This window comes from Apostichopus japonicus, chromosome 21, assembly GCF_037975245.1.
Source record: "Apostichopus japonicus isolate 1M-3 chromosome 21, ASM3797524v1, whole genome shotgun sequence".
Lineage (NCBI taxonomy): Eukaryota > Metazoa > Echinodermata > Holothuroidea > Aspidochirotida > Stichopodidae > Apostichopus > Apostichopus japonicus.
The window spans coordinates 17,809,343-17,825,386 of record NC_092581.1 but is presented as its reverse complement, the minus strand read 5'-3'; the positions used below and the strand labels follow the sequence as shown (position 1 = coordinate 17,825,386).

Genomic DNA, 16,044 nt, shown 5'->3' with positions numbered 1-16,044 from the left:
TAAGTTTTTATCACTCTATAAAAATGGTGTTTACTTTACTTTTCAACTTTTATTTCATTTTGGATGACTTTCCAGAATTTGACTACACATTCTTTGGATGTTTTACAAAGGAATATAAATCGGTCAAGAGTTTACACATCCTCCTTAAAAAATATCGCTTGGAATTTTTTGTTTGTCATTGTTTTGAAGAGTCCATAAATATGAACAATCCAGCAGGTTTGCTCCACAAACACACACCGATATATAGGCCTACATATATCTCCGCAGGGGTTTATATGATGTAACTAGGAACCCTCTCAAAAAATTGGAATAAATCTGCAAGCACAAACCAAAACTGAATAGTATACTTCTTCGGAACAAAATGAAAATGAGTCTTGGTGTATATAATCCACTATAGATACATTAAACATGTCGGTGAAGCTACGCCACGTGTTCGTGTTCGTGGGTACGTGTCTGATCGGTGCACTCTTGGTGAATGGTAAGTATCTATTCGATAGGTTACCACTCTGCCCCACTTTACCCCACCTAGACATTGCAAAGTCGACCTCTCGACCTGATATTTTTACTTGTATTCGCCTTATAGAGCACACTACTGTCCTTCGTACTCCAAGTCTGTCTGTACCCATCTTGATGTCTGCTACTTTAACGGGGTGTCTGCATCTTTAGGACAGTATATTCTAAGAAACAACTACCAACTTTTAGGAGGCTTACATTTAGAAACAAAACTGACGACATTAAAAGGTAGTAATATATCTCGACATCTCGTCGTCGATATAAATTGCAATGTTAACTCACCCCACCCCCCGAGTTCTCAGTATAGACTGTTGAAGGGACTTTTTCTTCGTCTGGTCGACAATGTCACCATAGTAACGTCGCCATTGTTCGATCTCAGGCACCGTCTTATACTCCTTCACTTATGAGCATTAATCATCTTGTAATTAGCTAATTACTTCATTAATGATTCGATTCTGGTACTCGTTGAGACCCCTTCATTAATGAACGGTGAACAACAAGTAAAAGGCGCACCGGAAATGTTAAATATTTTGACTGTCAAAGTCATTTTGTCAACTTAAAGCTAAGGAAAATACCTTGTTATTAGTCACGCTTTAATATGTAAGATAATTGACTGTATTCTTGTACGGTCTCCCATTGGACTACGTGCTGCTGTTCTTTATATATCGCAACCTCCCTTTGCAAATGAACAAACCGGTAAAGCATTTTCGTATATAAGAGATAAATTAGATATTTCAAACATATTTGAGAGTAATTCTCTCCTTTAACTAGACGACAATGCCTGCGAAAACAACGACCACGTCATGTTCTTAAATTGATTAGGCTCGGCTGCTGCCATTTTGATTTTAACGTATGACCCAATGATAATAGAGGGCGTAGTCCTACTTGGAATGGTATTCGATATATTGTGATGCGGAAAAACATAGCATGTTATGTAACATTTCTTCTGTAATTTTTTTTCTAATCGTTTTTTATCAATACAGCAACTCCGAGAACTTCCGACTGGGACAATACAGCACCAGTAAGTAACATCATAATAGCTGACGTCACATTAATAAGTGAATTAGTTACTGACATCACAGCAACAACTGGATCAGTTAGCGACTTCCACACATCAAGCGATTTAGAACCTGAAAACACAAAACCATTTAGTTCCATTCGTGAGAGCACAACATACTCTGGAGCAATTGGTGAGAGCAGAACCTCAAGTACTGGGAGGACTTCAACTTTAAGTGAATCCATTACTTATTTCAGCACACCAAGTGGTCCAATTATAGAGAACATAGCATCAAGTGACCCAAGCATAGAGAAAACAACATCAAGTGGACCAAGTATTGAAAACACAACATCAAGTGACCCAAGCATAGAGAACACAACGTCAAGTGGACCAAGTATTGAAAACACAACATCAAGTGGACCAAGCACAGATAACACATCAAGTGACCCAAGCATAGAGAACACAACACCAAGTGACCCAAGCATAGAGAACATAACATCAAGTGACCCAAGCATAGAGAACACAACGTCAAGTGGACCAAGTATTGAGAACACAACATCAAGTGGACCAAGCACAGATAACACAACATCAAGTGGACCAAGTATTGAAAACACAACATCAAGTGGTCCAAACATAGAGAACACATCAAGTGGACCAAGTATTGAGAACACAACATCAAGTGGACCAAGCATAGAGAACACATCAAGTGACGCAGGCACAGAGATTATTACATCAACTGCAACGTCCTCCTCTTCACCAAAAACAAAAAATGCAGGTTAGTTTTCTTTTCTGTTTAAATGGCTCTGGACAGGTTATGTCATTGCCGCTTTAAACCCATGTAGCAAAAGTAGTGTATGGTGCGGGCCCGCCGCGTTAAATGCTTGAAAGCTTTCAATTCCAATTCAGTGACTCTACACTTGCGCTATTACTATTGTACTATACTGCCTTCAACTTTAATGAACGACTGAGTGTTTAAGGTTAGCGATTTTAGCCAATTATCACCTTCAATTGGGGTTATTATTTTAACACAGTAATTATTGGGAGTGTGGTATCTGTGTGATACATAAAGGAAGAATAAATACTTGAAACTCATTTCATAGCCGCTGCACGAAGATGAAAACGAAAATGGAACGCGCCTTAGCTGATTGCTATAAAAGGCACCGCACTAGCTTAATCTGGCCTTTGGTTATATGTGCGTACATGCGTGGATTTTGGTTATGCATATGTTTATTGTGGATTTTGGGTTCTGCTGTCTCGGAGAAGGCTTACCTCTCAGAACAGTAACCGAAATGGATACTCCGAAAAGGGATGATAACCGACAGAATAAAACAAATCTGTAAAGGTACAACGCCCTGAAAATCGGTAGTCAAAAATATAAAATCGGCCAAATTACAAGGGGTCTCGTCTCATTCAACCACTAACAGTGACCAACATCATAACGCCTTTGACCAGTTTATTCTACCCTTTTGACATCAGGTGCATGATGTTTTCCAATATCATTTTTTATTCCCAGCTGTATTCTACATCTTCGGAGGGATCGTCTTAATATTTCTATTTTGCATACTAATCTTCGTTGTGAAGTGGAAAATAAGAAGAAGACATTATAGGTGGGTATTTTCACAACAATTGAGATTTGGTTATTTGCTGGACAACGAAGTGATGATGGACACCCACATCGATACATCGCCGCAGCCTGAGCCTGCACCTGAGCCTGAGCCCGAGCCCGAGCCGGAGCCCGAGTCTGAGCCTCTGCAACAATTTCCTGTTCCAGATGAAGTACAGGATGATATTCCAAATGACGTTTTGGTCAAATCAATGGATTTATTGCAAATCGTTTCAAGTAGCGTATAGCATGGATATCCCTAGATTATATATACATGCTCAAGGATAATGCATGTACAGTGTTAAATATTCCATAACAAACGTGTGGTAAGAGAACAACAATTTGTAATGGAAGGCGGTGGGGTGTGCGTTAAGATGTTATGTCGCTCGGGCAGGAACGTAGCTAAGGCCTGATGATCGGGGGGGTGTAGTGGCTGAAATTCCAACTGGATGGGTTTTGGAGTCAGAAAATTCCGATTGCTGCCTTGTACCCCACCCCACCCCCCCCCCCCCCCCCGCACTCATCTTCAGCGATACGGTCAGTGTCAGTCAGACACCCCATCTTTCGCGACTGCACTTTTGTTCCGAACTTTTTTCAATACATTTGTACCTTATGGGGCAAAGTTTTTGCTTATGTTGATGGCACTTTTAAACTTCCGTAGATTAGCATTGCGTGTTTTAATTGTATGCCATAGAGACAATGTATATCCCAACGTCGTAGCCAGGAATTTGAAAGGGGAAGCACTTTTTGCGATTAGGCGATTTTCGCCGTTTGTCTGGGGCTGCCTTTTTTGGACGGTGGTGTGCTGGGAGGGGTGTTTTGTTTCGCTGCATGCTGGTCGTCCTTTTGTAGTTTTTTGAATGTTTCAGTGGTGGTTGGGCGTTTTGTCTCTGCAGGTCGGTGGGCGTATGTACTTTTTTGGCTCGCTTGACCTGAGTTTTGTTTGTGAGAATGGGATGGTTTGGTAGTGCCGTTTGGCCGTGACGTTTTGTATCCCGTATGACGGGTCACGTAAAAAGCACTTTTTGCGATTGATATGAGGGAGGGGTCTAAGGGGAGGGGGTGTCCCCCTCCCCTTTGAGATTTTTTTTTTCAACAATTGAAGGTCCTTAGATGCGATCTGGTGCAATTTGTTGTCAGTTTCATCATTATCATATGATATCATATTATCAGCAGATTTTGTTCCTGTTTCAATTCTTTTACATGTTCTTTTACATAATATATCAGAAAGGCAAACATAGTGCTCTTTTACAATTTTTCCAGAAGGATGATTCTTGTCTGGACTTAAATACATGTGACGAACTTAATTGATGGACAATATAAACTTTCATATTTTGTAAGACAGCCAGATTTGCAGTGGCCTAAAAAAATATCGTTATCTCCGTGTATTAACAGTGTAATAATTATTTATAGGAAGTGCGTATCACGTACGATTGCTAGCTTAGCTTCATAACATGCTGTTCGTGCATCAACTTAGGACGAATCATAGAACGGATGAGAACGAACTTGTCGTCGTCGTTGTGCATATACGGTTCGTGACATTCCATCGAGTGAGGTTAGGTAGGCAATATGTATTTTATTACGCAGTGGCCAACTGTAGCTTTGAAATAGGCTATTAGGCTAAATTTATCTAATTGCATCTGCCAAACTAAGTAAGTAGTTGAATCAGTAGGCCTGCATGTTATTACGATTATAATCGAGTTAACGGAGCTGACGAGTATTCAAGATCAAAAGAGCACCGACAAAATACCATGCTAAAAAACAACAGTTTTTAAACATTTTTTTCGACACTCAAAGGGGGAGCAGTCGCTCCCCTGCTCCCCCTGGCTACGTCCCTGGTATATCCTGAACTTACTTTAAGCTAGCGAACAGGGTCGACCCACCCAATAGCAAAATGAATACATAAATTTTCCGAATTGAAGCTGGCGAACGTTGTATTTTTTTTAGAGTATTGAAAATCATACGAAGTTTTGTATGGTGGAGTATAAGGATCGCGAGATACAATTTCTCAATGTGACGAGGAAAACGTGGTAAATATGACTGATTAAAGGGCAATTTTGATCGAAAATTTTATGTCACTCACAAATTACAAGAACATATGAAAATAAGAGTGCGACAGTCAGAAAAATTAGAGCGCGACAGTCGGAAATTCCGAATTGAAGATGGCGACAGTCGGAAATTCCGACAGTCGGAAATTCCGACTGTCGCACTCAAATTTTCCAACTATCGTCATTTTTACCAAGATTGGGGGGTGAGACACCCCCCACACCCCCCCCTCTAGCGACGTCCCTGCGCTCGGGCGAGGGGTCTAAAGGAGATGTGACCTCTCTCCCTCAGCCTATTTCCCATTTAATTATTGTAATTGACATTGAAATCTACAAACCAGGGACTTTTTAACCACCACTAATCCAAACTGCACTTTCGACGCTATCTACTTCAGGATACTTACCCAGCTCGTTAACGATCGGCTTAAGCCAGGAGGCTCGTCCTCTCTCTCACCACACCCCTTCACTCCATATCCAGTCAGCCTTACCTCTTATTTTGTGTCGTCATCCTCTTTTGCTCTACCTCTCTCACTCTCGCTCTCTGAGTGACAGAACGATGACGAATGCCCAGAGGTTGAATAAACCGCCGATAAAATCATCCCCTTACCGGTCGTGTTATGTGGACAATATACTTCACCGGGCCCCTTCTTACACTTTTCATTATTGCTTAAAATTACTATTAAAAAGAGAATAAGCCTATGCTATTCTTTATCTAACATTTTCCAGAGCCCCTCAATATTTTCACGTGCCGTCTAATTTTAACCCGGGCCTCGGCGCTGTAACCTATGCTGAGCCTACTCTCGTCAGGCTTGATAACACATACCTCGCGAAGCTTCCTAGAAATGAGATAACAATGCTTAGTATTGATAAGTATATGTTATATATATATATATATATATATATATATATATATATATATATATACATATACATATATATATATACATATATATAAATATATATATATATATATGTATATATATATATATATATATACATATATATATATATATACATATATATATATATATATTTATATATATATGTATATATATATATGTATATGTATATATATATATGTGTGTATATATATATATATACACACACACATATATATATATATATATACATATACATATATATTTATATATATATATATATATATATATATATATATATATATATATATATATATATATATATATATATATAGGGAGAACTTGTTCTGCTGGCGGGAACAGTCTGATTCCAAAGAAAAGCATCTTTTTTGGTAGAATATTTACACTGATTTCGATACATAATTGGTTGTCTCGTATAAACGTTTGTAGCCTACAGTATAGTCAGAACTTCTTTGTTATCCTGTACTTAAAAATCACGTGTTTTCCTATGATGTGCCCTTTAAACTTTATACACTATTTCACGTTTTACAAGTTAAACTGATTCATTGCATAACCATATTGTGCGGTAATAATGTAATTTGTATGACATTCATCTACATCAATAAAATTTCGACGCAGTCAGTAATTACTTTAGCTAAGGTTTTACAATGGAAGACGCGGGATTCGGTGATGTGTAAATTTTCAATGTAGTAAAGTTAATTACTTGTTCAACGTGTTTAAATTTACTTGAATACATGATACTAATTTAAATGTCATTTAAAAGAATAAGGCAATGGTAGCAACTAATACGTTAATCGTATTTAGTGAAAAGATTCTCAAGTTTACTTTATAGTGTTAAAATATATACGCAGTGGTTTCAACTTGACCCAATCTAAGTTTGAATTATTTTCATTTGTCCTCTTTTATTCATCTACGGTTTTATTGCCATAAAAGGTCCTTTATAACTCCTATATTTTTTCCCCATTTTTTGGTTAATATTTTAAAATTGCTTTCCATGTTTCCAAATGACATAATAACTATCGTCAGGCAATATAGGACCAAAAATAATAATAATAATAATCGCGAGGGCATTCCATTTTCACTCTAAAAATGGTTAAGACGTGTTAATGAATTATTTTTGTTAATTACCCTCAGCTATCACACCGAATCAAGATGGCGTTATAAAGCAACCATTATTTCTTTATACTGTTTCACTGGTTTTATTTAAATCAGCAATGAAATACAAACTTGAAGCGAAGTAATAATTGTAATAAAATAAGGCCATAAAGGTGTGAATGTGCAGTGCAAAAGTGCTTTATATAGCAGGTAGATATAAAGAAGTAAAGAAAAATATGACCATTATACAAGAACTCAATATTCTTCATATTCTTCCTCGTCTTCTGGATCGAGAGAGTCGACTCCAACCTCTTCATAATCCTTCTCCAGAGCAGCAAGATCCTCACGAGCCTCAGAGAACTCTCCTTCCTCCATACCCTCACCCACATACCAGTGGACAAAAGCACGCTTGGCGTACATCAGATCAAACTTATGATCAAGACGTGCCCAGGCTTCCGATATTGCAGTAGTGTTGCTAAGCATGCAAACGGCGCGTAATACTTTAGCTAAATCACCGTTTGGTACCACAGTTGGTGGCTGGTAGTTGATGCCGACTTTGAAACCAGTTGGGCACCAGTCTACAAACTGGATGGTACGCTTCGTCTTGATGGTGGCGATAGCAGCGTTGACATCCTTGGGTACGACGTCACCACGGAACAGAAGGCAACAGGCCATGTACTTGCCATGACGGGGATCACACTTCACCATCTGGTTATTAGACTCAAAACAAGATGTTGTAATCTCAGCAACAGTAAGCTGTTCGTGGTATGCCTTCTCAGCTGAGATGACAGGGGCGTAGGTGGCCAGAGGGAAATGAATACGAGGGTATGGTACCAGGTTAGTCTGGAACTCAGTGAGATCTACATTGAGTGCACCATCGAACCGCAAGGAAGCAGTTATTGAAGAAACGACTTGGGCAATGAGTCTATTGAGGTTGGTATATGTCGGCCGTTCAATGTCCAGGTTGCGTTTGCATAAGTCATAGATAGCTTCGTTGTCAACCATGAAGGCACAATCAGAGTGATCCAGGGTGGTATGGGTGGTCAAGATTGAATTGTATGGCTCCACGACCGCCGACGATATTTGTGGAGCAGGGTAAATGCTGAATTCTAGTTTTGACTTCTTACCATAATCAACAGAAAGACGTTCCATGAGGAGGGAGGAGAAACCAGATCCAGTACCACCACCAAAGCTGTGGAAGATGAGGAACCCTTGAAGACCGGTGCACTGGTCAGCCAATCGTCGGGTTCGATCTAGAACAGTGTCGATGTGTTCCCTGCCAACTGTATAGTGTCCTCTTGCATAATTATTAGCAGCGTCCTCTTTCCCAGTTATTAACTGTTCTGGATGAAACAGTTGTCTGTAAGATCCCGTACGGACTTCATCTGTGTACATATACAAGTAAAACAATAAATCTTACACATTTCCTCTTCATTGAATAACCTTTACTAGGCTAATTCAATAATTGATATTCATGTTTTCAAATAAGGTTCACATTATGAATAGGGGGGGGGGGTATAGGGTGGGGTGTGACGTGGAAGAAACGTATCTAGTTACATACAGGAGACTACCGTTTGTCGTTTTGTTTTGTGTGTGAGGAAGGGGCGGGATCAAAACACAGCCTTTTTGATTCAGGAAGTCAGTGTTTATCACTTTGAAGTCATCTCAACAAAATAACACCTGACATGATTTTTTAGTAACATTGAGTAGGGAACATATAGATTCAAATTATTCCGTTCTCCGTCCAAGATTTAGAACAAGGTAGTTCAACGTCACACATCACATATAGAATGAATATCATATTGGTACTTTCACACACGGTTTCAGAGATATCGTACTTGAGCAACTGCAACTAGTTTTCCTCGGTTGAGTATTGTTAGTGTGTGTTCATTTAGGCTAGTACCTCCTTCCATAGTTACCTATAACAGTAGGTTCCAGATCCACGAAAATTGCTCTTGGGACATGTTTTCCTGCTGCAGTCTCGCTGAAGAAGGTGCTAAAGGAATCATCTATGCCGCCCTCACATTCACTGTTTATTTGACCATCACACTGGATGTTGTGCTCCAGACAGTAGAGTTCCCAGCATGCATTGCCAATCTGAACTCCAGCTTGTCCAATGTGAATTGAAATACACTCACGCTATTTGGAGAGAAACAGAAATGCAAATTAAAGCTGTGTGACGTTGTGTCTTATAATGTGGTGGTTGCTGAAACACCGAAACCAATGATGGATCAGTAGAGTAAAATTTCACTTCCGTCTCATCAAAGCTACCGAGACGCCGAGACCTTTTTTTTAAAGATTGGTTGGGTGCAAACATTTAAACAAAATGTGACCACAATGTTTCAAACCAGTGGTAATATTTGAGGATGCCAACACTCAATTACCATGCACTGTTACTGTTACTCTCAGCCTGTAAAAAGGTATGTCCATATTATACATAAGAAAAAACACCTATGACTTGTTTATTCTGGTGTAGTGTACTTAATAGTGGCCTATATGGTTTAGGAGAAGCGTACGTCGTAGCATGTTATATTTAATATATAATTTAAATTTCAAAAGGAAATGTTGTGGGTGTTGGGGGGGGGGGGAATGGGAGGGTGGTAGCGTGTTGTATAAACGACCTTTCCCTTCCCCGGCCGCGAATTTTTTTTTTCCCAAGCAGGTTCTCAATTACGGAGTTTTCAGCCAATCAGATTGCTCGTGACGTCAGCATCAAACGCTTGATAGTTCGAAGACATACACTGATTTACACACTGACACTTAATAAAGTCTTGTTACGCGGTTTCCCTGCAAACGCCCTAACTTTTACTTTTAATGCTTGGATAACATGTTGACCTTACTTATGATACATACGCTACATTCTATCGGTTTCGTGTTTACGCCATCCAAGATTCGTCAGCCGTTCTATTGAAATCGGAATTTGTTTCGTGGAATGGGTAGGCCTACACCAAAATCAACTTCACGACGCGAGTTCAGCCTTGAATGAATATACGCAAAATAGTTTAGTGTATAGTCAAGGCTTCATAATTGACGCACCCCCGTAATTGACGCACCTTCAATTATTACTAGCAACGATAGAGCAGGCCACCTAAACTTTTTGCAGTCAAGCAGAATTACATATTTCATGAGTTTGAATCCATTTCAGCTATTTGATGACCAAATTGTGGAATTTTAAGCTTTTAACACCCTTTCCCCCGGTTTTGTACGTTCAGTTTTTGTTGGGCATTTGGAAATCTTGCACTCTAAAAATAACCAACATTTCCTCAATATCATGGACAACACTACTCTCTGGGACCTGATCTGTCTAAGCTTAGAGGCTCAAAGTATAGCAAACAGCATTTAAAGTCAATGGATGTATACTAAAGCCTTCACTACAGTTAGCTTATCGACGAATGTGTCAATTTAGGGGTATGAAAGAACTTGACACGGCAGACATTTTGTGGTCAAGTTCTGCTCAATTGTACGTTGAATATGCACAGAACAATAAATATATTGAGATCATTACAGGCTGAGGAACCACACTTATGAAAAACACATACAGTTGAGTGATTTTGATTTTTCCTTGATAGACATCGTTGATCAAATCCTTAAGTGCGTCAATTATGAGCCCACCATGCTACAGTATGATGTATTTCCGTCACTGCACTGTGTACACAGTTATAATACATATAGGCCTATATCGCATGTGTTATGTACCCCTGTACGAAACTTTCACTGTGCGATGTTATCGATAAATGCCTTCACAGAAATCTTCGATCAAAGTAGATCATACAATACTAGTGTGCTCATTATGTCTAAACCAATTCCAAACACATCTACATATATTTACGAAAAGCTGCGGGTAATTTTGAACGGGTATATCTTCGTTGCAACGAATGGATGCAGACATTTTGATAACCTCGAAGTGAAGGGTTTTATTGTTATGACGTAACTTTTCCGACCAATCATGAGCGACTATTTATACACAATTGAGAACCTGTTTGGGAAAAAAAATTCGCTCCCCGGCCACGCCCATTGAACATATGTCATAACGGAGTAGCCTATACCCAACCAAAGAGTACTTTAGATGCTCACACTGAAGTTTATCGCGCTAAATGTGACTCTATAGGCAATATGCACACGTTAATGTAGTGCGTTGCATTTAATTAAACTTTGACGAAGTTCCTTAAAGGTCAAACAATTTTGTGATATTCTCCATATACATCATTCTAAAAAGAAGCATGTACGTTAAACCGTTTTAATTCTGACCCACGTCGATAAAACTGATTTCAACAATAATAAATAAATAACAAAAACAAAGAGAGCCTATACTGGCTCTGGCGTTTGTAAATTCTCTTCGAATCTCTCTTTGCTGATCGAAAGACTGACAGCGGCGTGTCTATGGTATGTCTTAGCATACCACGCATATGCTACATTCCACGCTCCCTCTTGTGTGCACTAAGGCCGAGAATGATGTTGAAGCTCGTTCACGTATACATAGGCTATATTAGTGGGTAGAGGTATGGGTAGAGGTTTAAGCCTCTACCCATAAGGAAAGGTGTAGAATCCAAGCAAACTGTTTATCTAATATAAACAAATCATTGACAGGCGGCTAACCTAATAAGGATTCATGGTTATATGTTTAGTCGGTTGTAGATATTGCATCTCAAAACTGACGACTGGTCACAAAAGTCCACAAAATATGTCTGCCTATATGCCGTATAAAATAACAATCAAATAGTCTTTTTGAACGGAACCTCTTAATTCTCCATATATCGCTTTGCGGTAAAAATAAAATGTAATAGTATTTTTTGTTTGTATGTATATAGTTTAATTTTAAGTTTAAGCCCAGAGAATGTCGAATACAACGAATAATAAGATAATGTAATAAGAATGTACCAATCTGAAGCGTTAATTACTAAACGTGTAAACAATTCTTAATGTTATCCCAATCTGAAGACAGTGTATGAAGGCCGTTTCCAGAGCCACTGAATTTGATTGGGTAGAGGGGGGGGGGGGGACGGGACGGAGCAGTGGAGAAAGGAGGGAGGAGGGGAAAGAAGGATCTAGGGAGGGATATAACGATATGATTTAGCAAGTATAAACCCATAAATGAGGTCAGTGAATCTGATTCTGGCGTTCATTACCACTTATATTTATATAAGTTATATAAACATATAAGTTAATTTTGTTTTCTTTCAAATAATAAATTCTAAAAATGTCATAACCGAAAAGACCATTTTCTGAAACACTGTAATATCACTTACAACGCTGGAAATATCAGTTATATATCTATATGGGTGGACAATCATCTTCTTATTGAATGGTACAAAGGGTCCCACCATCAAAATCGAGGGGGGCGGGTAGGGGTGGGGGAGGAATAACCCGTTTATTGTGTTAGGACTACAGCTTGACTTTGTTAATTGCTATCACAATGTGACCCTTTGAATTTCTCTTGTTGAATTCTTGCATGTTACATGTATGTCAGTGCAGTTTTTAATTTCCCCTACCGGTATATTATTTTATGAAAATGAGAATACATTATTCTTACCCCATATTCTACAGGGCTCCCTAATTGACCCCGGACCACGGTACTGTATTAGCCCCATTATCTCCTCCCATGCATGCACTCTCGTCAGACCTGTCTGCATGTGTTATTGTATAAATATGCAATGATATAGTATATAAGTTATGACTATTCTGTTATTATTGTAGTAAAATTGTATATCAATGTTGTATGAAATTAGTCTCACTCTCGTTTTACAGTGTCATGTGCTGTCGTACATGTAGTGTTATGGTATTAGTACTTTTGTGTAATGCTAATATTTTAGCATGCTTACCGTATTGTCCTCTGTAGCGTTACTGGTGTAGGCCCATATCTGTGGTACATATTATGGTACCACTAGAGTGTTTGTTTAATATTAATAATGATAAATTCACATTTATAAAGCGCCAATATATCCAGAGGAAACCCGAATCTCAGTGGCGCTCGTGCTCAGGGATAGGCCATAGAATATAAGTATTTCAATGTTGTATTACTGCGTTATTACTGTTACACTTAGCCTACCATAAAGCATATACAACACATGCATATAGATAAGCTATAACACATTGAACAACAGAATCATTTGAACAGCTGCAGTATATTCGTTGATTTAGTATACGCAACATGCATGCTGTACAACATTCAGCTGACGTCATGGAACAAAACAATCTTATAATTTATATATACAAATATCTATTGATGACATAGACTCTATAGTTGAGTTGGTAGAATGAATATTCAGGTAATATTCTTTTTCATTCTTTTTAATGTTGTTTCACTGTATGGCCTGTAAAGTACACAATGTATGAGGTACAATGTCATGTATAGGCTACGATAGCATATATTCAAATCATGAAATGGTATTAGATTATTACATGTAAGCCTATACATATATCGCAAGGATTGGCAAGTCACATGGTGTCGTCGACGTACGATACTGGTCTTATAAAGTTCACCTTTTAAATACACTTAAAAGTCTAAATTTAAGTTAACAAACTTAAAATCTAGTTGGAAAACGTGCTTGGAGTTTTACAAGTATCATACCACAGGACTCGAACTCTAATTAATTCTAAATAAAGTACTTTCTGTCAATTTTAAACCTTCAAATAAATATATATATAAAAATACAACAACGAAAAACTTCAAATTTACTAATATACTATATGGCATACACAACGCTTAAATTAGAAGAAGGTCTTTTCGAAAAACATAAAATACAGATGAAAATCATGAAACATACCATGTTGCTTTATACTTTGTAGTACTTTGGGAGGTAGATATAGAGTAAAGATTGCTGCTTCATACACCCGGTGTGATGTCGGGCTTAGAATCTCTCCGTCACAAATGAACAGACTCAACTATATACTTCTCCAGGAGATCTCACAACCTCTCCTCTCGTCGTCTCGCCTCTCGCCTCTCGCCTCTCGCCGTGGGATGTCATATGTAACATATTTATATGAGTAATCACTCTCGCTTGCATTGCTATGTTGGGGTACCGCGGGTTTCGTCACAGGGGGATTTTTTTTCTATTTCTTGGCTTATCAAGGAAATTAGATACGTATTTGAACATCTATTTTATATTGGGTTGGAACTGTCCGGCAAGTTTACCTAAATTAGAAGGAATGGTTCGAAGTAATAAATTGTAATTAATGAAAATAAAATATTTTGGTGTCGACATTCTCTCACCGAAATAAAGAAAGTTCATATTATCCGAGCTTGTTATTGTTACCATTTCATTATAAAGACAACAACCAACAACAACTTCCCAGCAACAATTAATAACAACAACAGCAAAAACAATAACAGTAGCAACATTACTACATATAAAAGTTCTCTAAGTTCGTAAGAAGATGCCAAAATATGTTCTTTGTTGCTTGCAGTGAAATTTTGTTACGATTATACTAAACGAAATGTTCGTATATATAATGTGTCAAATTTCATCAAAGACAACACACAAAGAATACATTAGAGATGATACGAATTTAGCTGTATTACGTCACTCGCGACTTTAAAGCTCATTTTGCGCTGACTTGCAGTCACAATTTGGTGGTAATAAATTCGACCATTAAGTGAAAGATATGATAACATATTTCCATTTGACTTCAATAAAGTCAAATGGAATATATCCCCCCACACCCCTCTTCCCTACCCAGCGGTGCACTGTCTATCATCGCCAGCTGCCCGTACTCGTTCCCCTACTTTAAATTTTAGTGCAATCTTTCATGTGCCTGTATTTCAGATCGAGGCGAATATTGAACCAGGCCTATACCGTATGCGTTCATCTCTAACAGAAACCTATACCAACAGCTTCTGCCACACCCACAGTTTCTGTGTTTATAATCCTGGACACGAAAAGCCAAATGTCATTTCTCCGAACGGATACCATCTTATCCCCGGTTCTTCCCTTACATAATAATGTACACTAGGATGGTTGTTATGTGATCCTTACGATGGTTTTGTTTATTGCGCTGCAGTGAAAAAACCCTATCGGAAAGAACATTTGTATATACATATTCTACACATAGGCATCTACACCAGGGACATGGAACTAGCTTGATTTTTATAGCGTGAGTTCACAGCCCACGCGATCCTAAAACTGCCAGTTATTACGCGCAGACGGTCACTGCAGAGTTGATTAGAAGGGCTCATGCGCATCATATACCTTTAGTCCTATGTAATAATAGAAACTTGACATGTGAAGAAATTTAACCATGATCTTGCTGTTTAACTAAGCTTTCATTGAGGAGGCCTATCCTATTTTTGACCAATATTTAGCTACGACTGTAAACTATATCAATAATTGTAGGTTTTGCCAGATATTTTGGAAATTTATAGGAAATAATTTAACTATTCTTGCACCGAGGAAAGTAATTACGAAAGAGAAAAGAATTTCATTTGTGTTAATGGAAGAATAATTTTATAAAAATTTAAATTCTTGTACAGGGTTAAAATAACGATTATATTGATCTGAAAAAAAAACTAAACGATTCACAATAAAACACCGCTAATTGCTTTGACCATCATGTTACAAATTCACTAAAATAGGAAATAGAATACAGCGGCGAAAAATGGCCTATTTGGAACTATCGGTAACCCGACAAACGTATTAGTTTAAACGACTAAAAATTTGAAAGCGACCAATAGCTGACCTCTGTTTGAGTGGAATAACGATTAAATAGCCACAATTTGCTCATTTTCGAAAAACAAAGTGTAATCCCTGTACATGAGTTTTGCAGTCCTTTCTCTCTACCCGCAATGAGGTCATTATCTGTGGCGTACTTCAAGTGATTTAACTTTAATACAGACAGATAACATGTTTTTCTTGCTGTCGTTTCCACTGTTTATGATCCTGTATGCGTATAGGTGCG

At 38.2% G+C, this 16,044-nt stretch overlaps 2 protein-coding genes across 2 annotated transcripts; one reads left to right on the top strand and one right to left on the bottom strand.

The window, feature by feature from the left end:
- Nucleotides 1-226: 226 nt before the first annotated feature.
- On the top strand, nt 227-5,034 carry LOC139962581 (uncharacterized). Its single transcript, XM_071962708.1, has 3 exons — nt 227-478; nt 1,497-2,285; nt 3,024-5,034. Exons 1-3 carry the CDS (start codon nt 409-411, stop codon nt 3,359-3,361), a joined length of 1,197 nt encoding a protein of 398 aa, XP_071818809.1. The 5' UTR covers nt 227-408; the 3' UTR covers nt 3,362-5,034.
- Nucleotides 5,035-7,334: 2,300 nt separating this feature from the next.
- LOC139962917 (tubulin alpha-1A chain-like) lies at nt 7,335-14,114 on the bottom strand. The gene is made up of 3 exons (XM_071963320.1): nt 13,917-14,114; nt 9,072-9,291; nt 7,335-8,537 (listed from the first exon to the last, which is right to left on the bottom strand). Exons 1-3 carry the CDS (start codon nt 13,917-13,919, stop codon nt 7,408-7,410), a joined length of 1,353 nt encoding a protein of 450 aa, XP_071819421.1. The 5' UTR covers nt 13,920-14,114; the 3' UTR covers nt 7,335-7,407.
- Between the last annotated feature and the right edge of the window lie 1,930 nt (nt 14,115-16,044).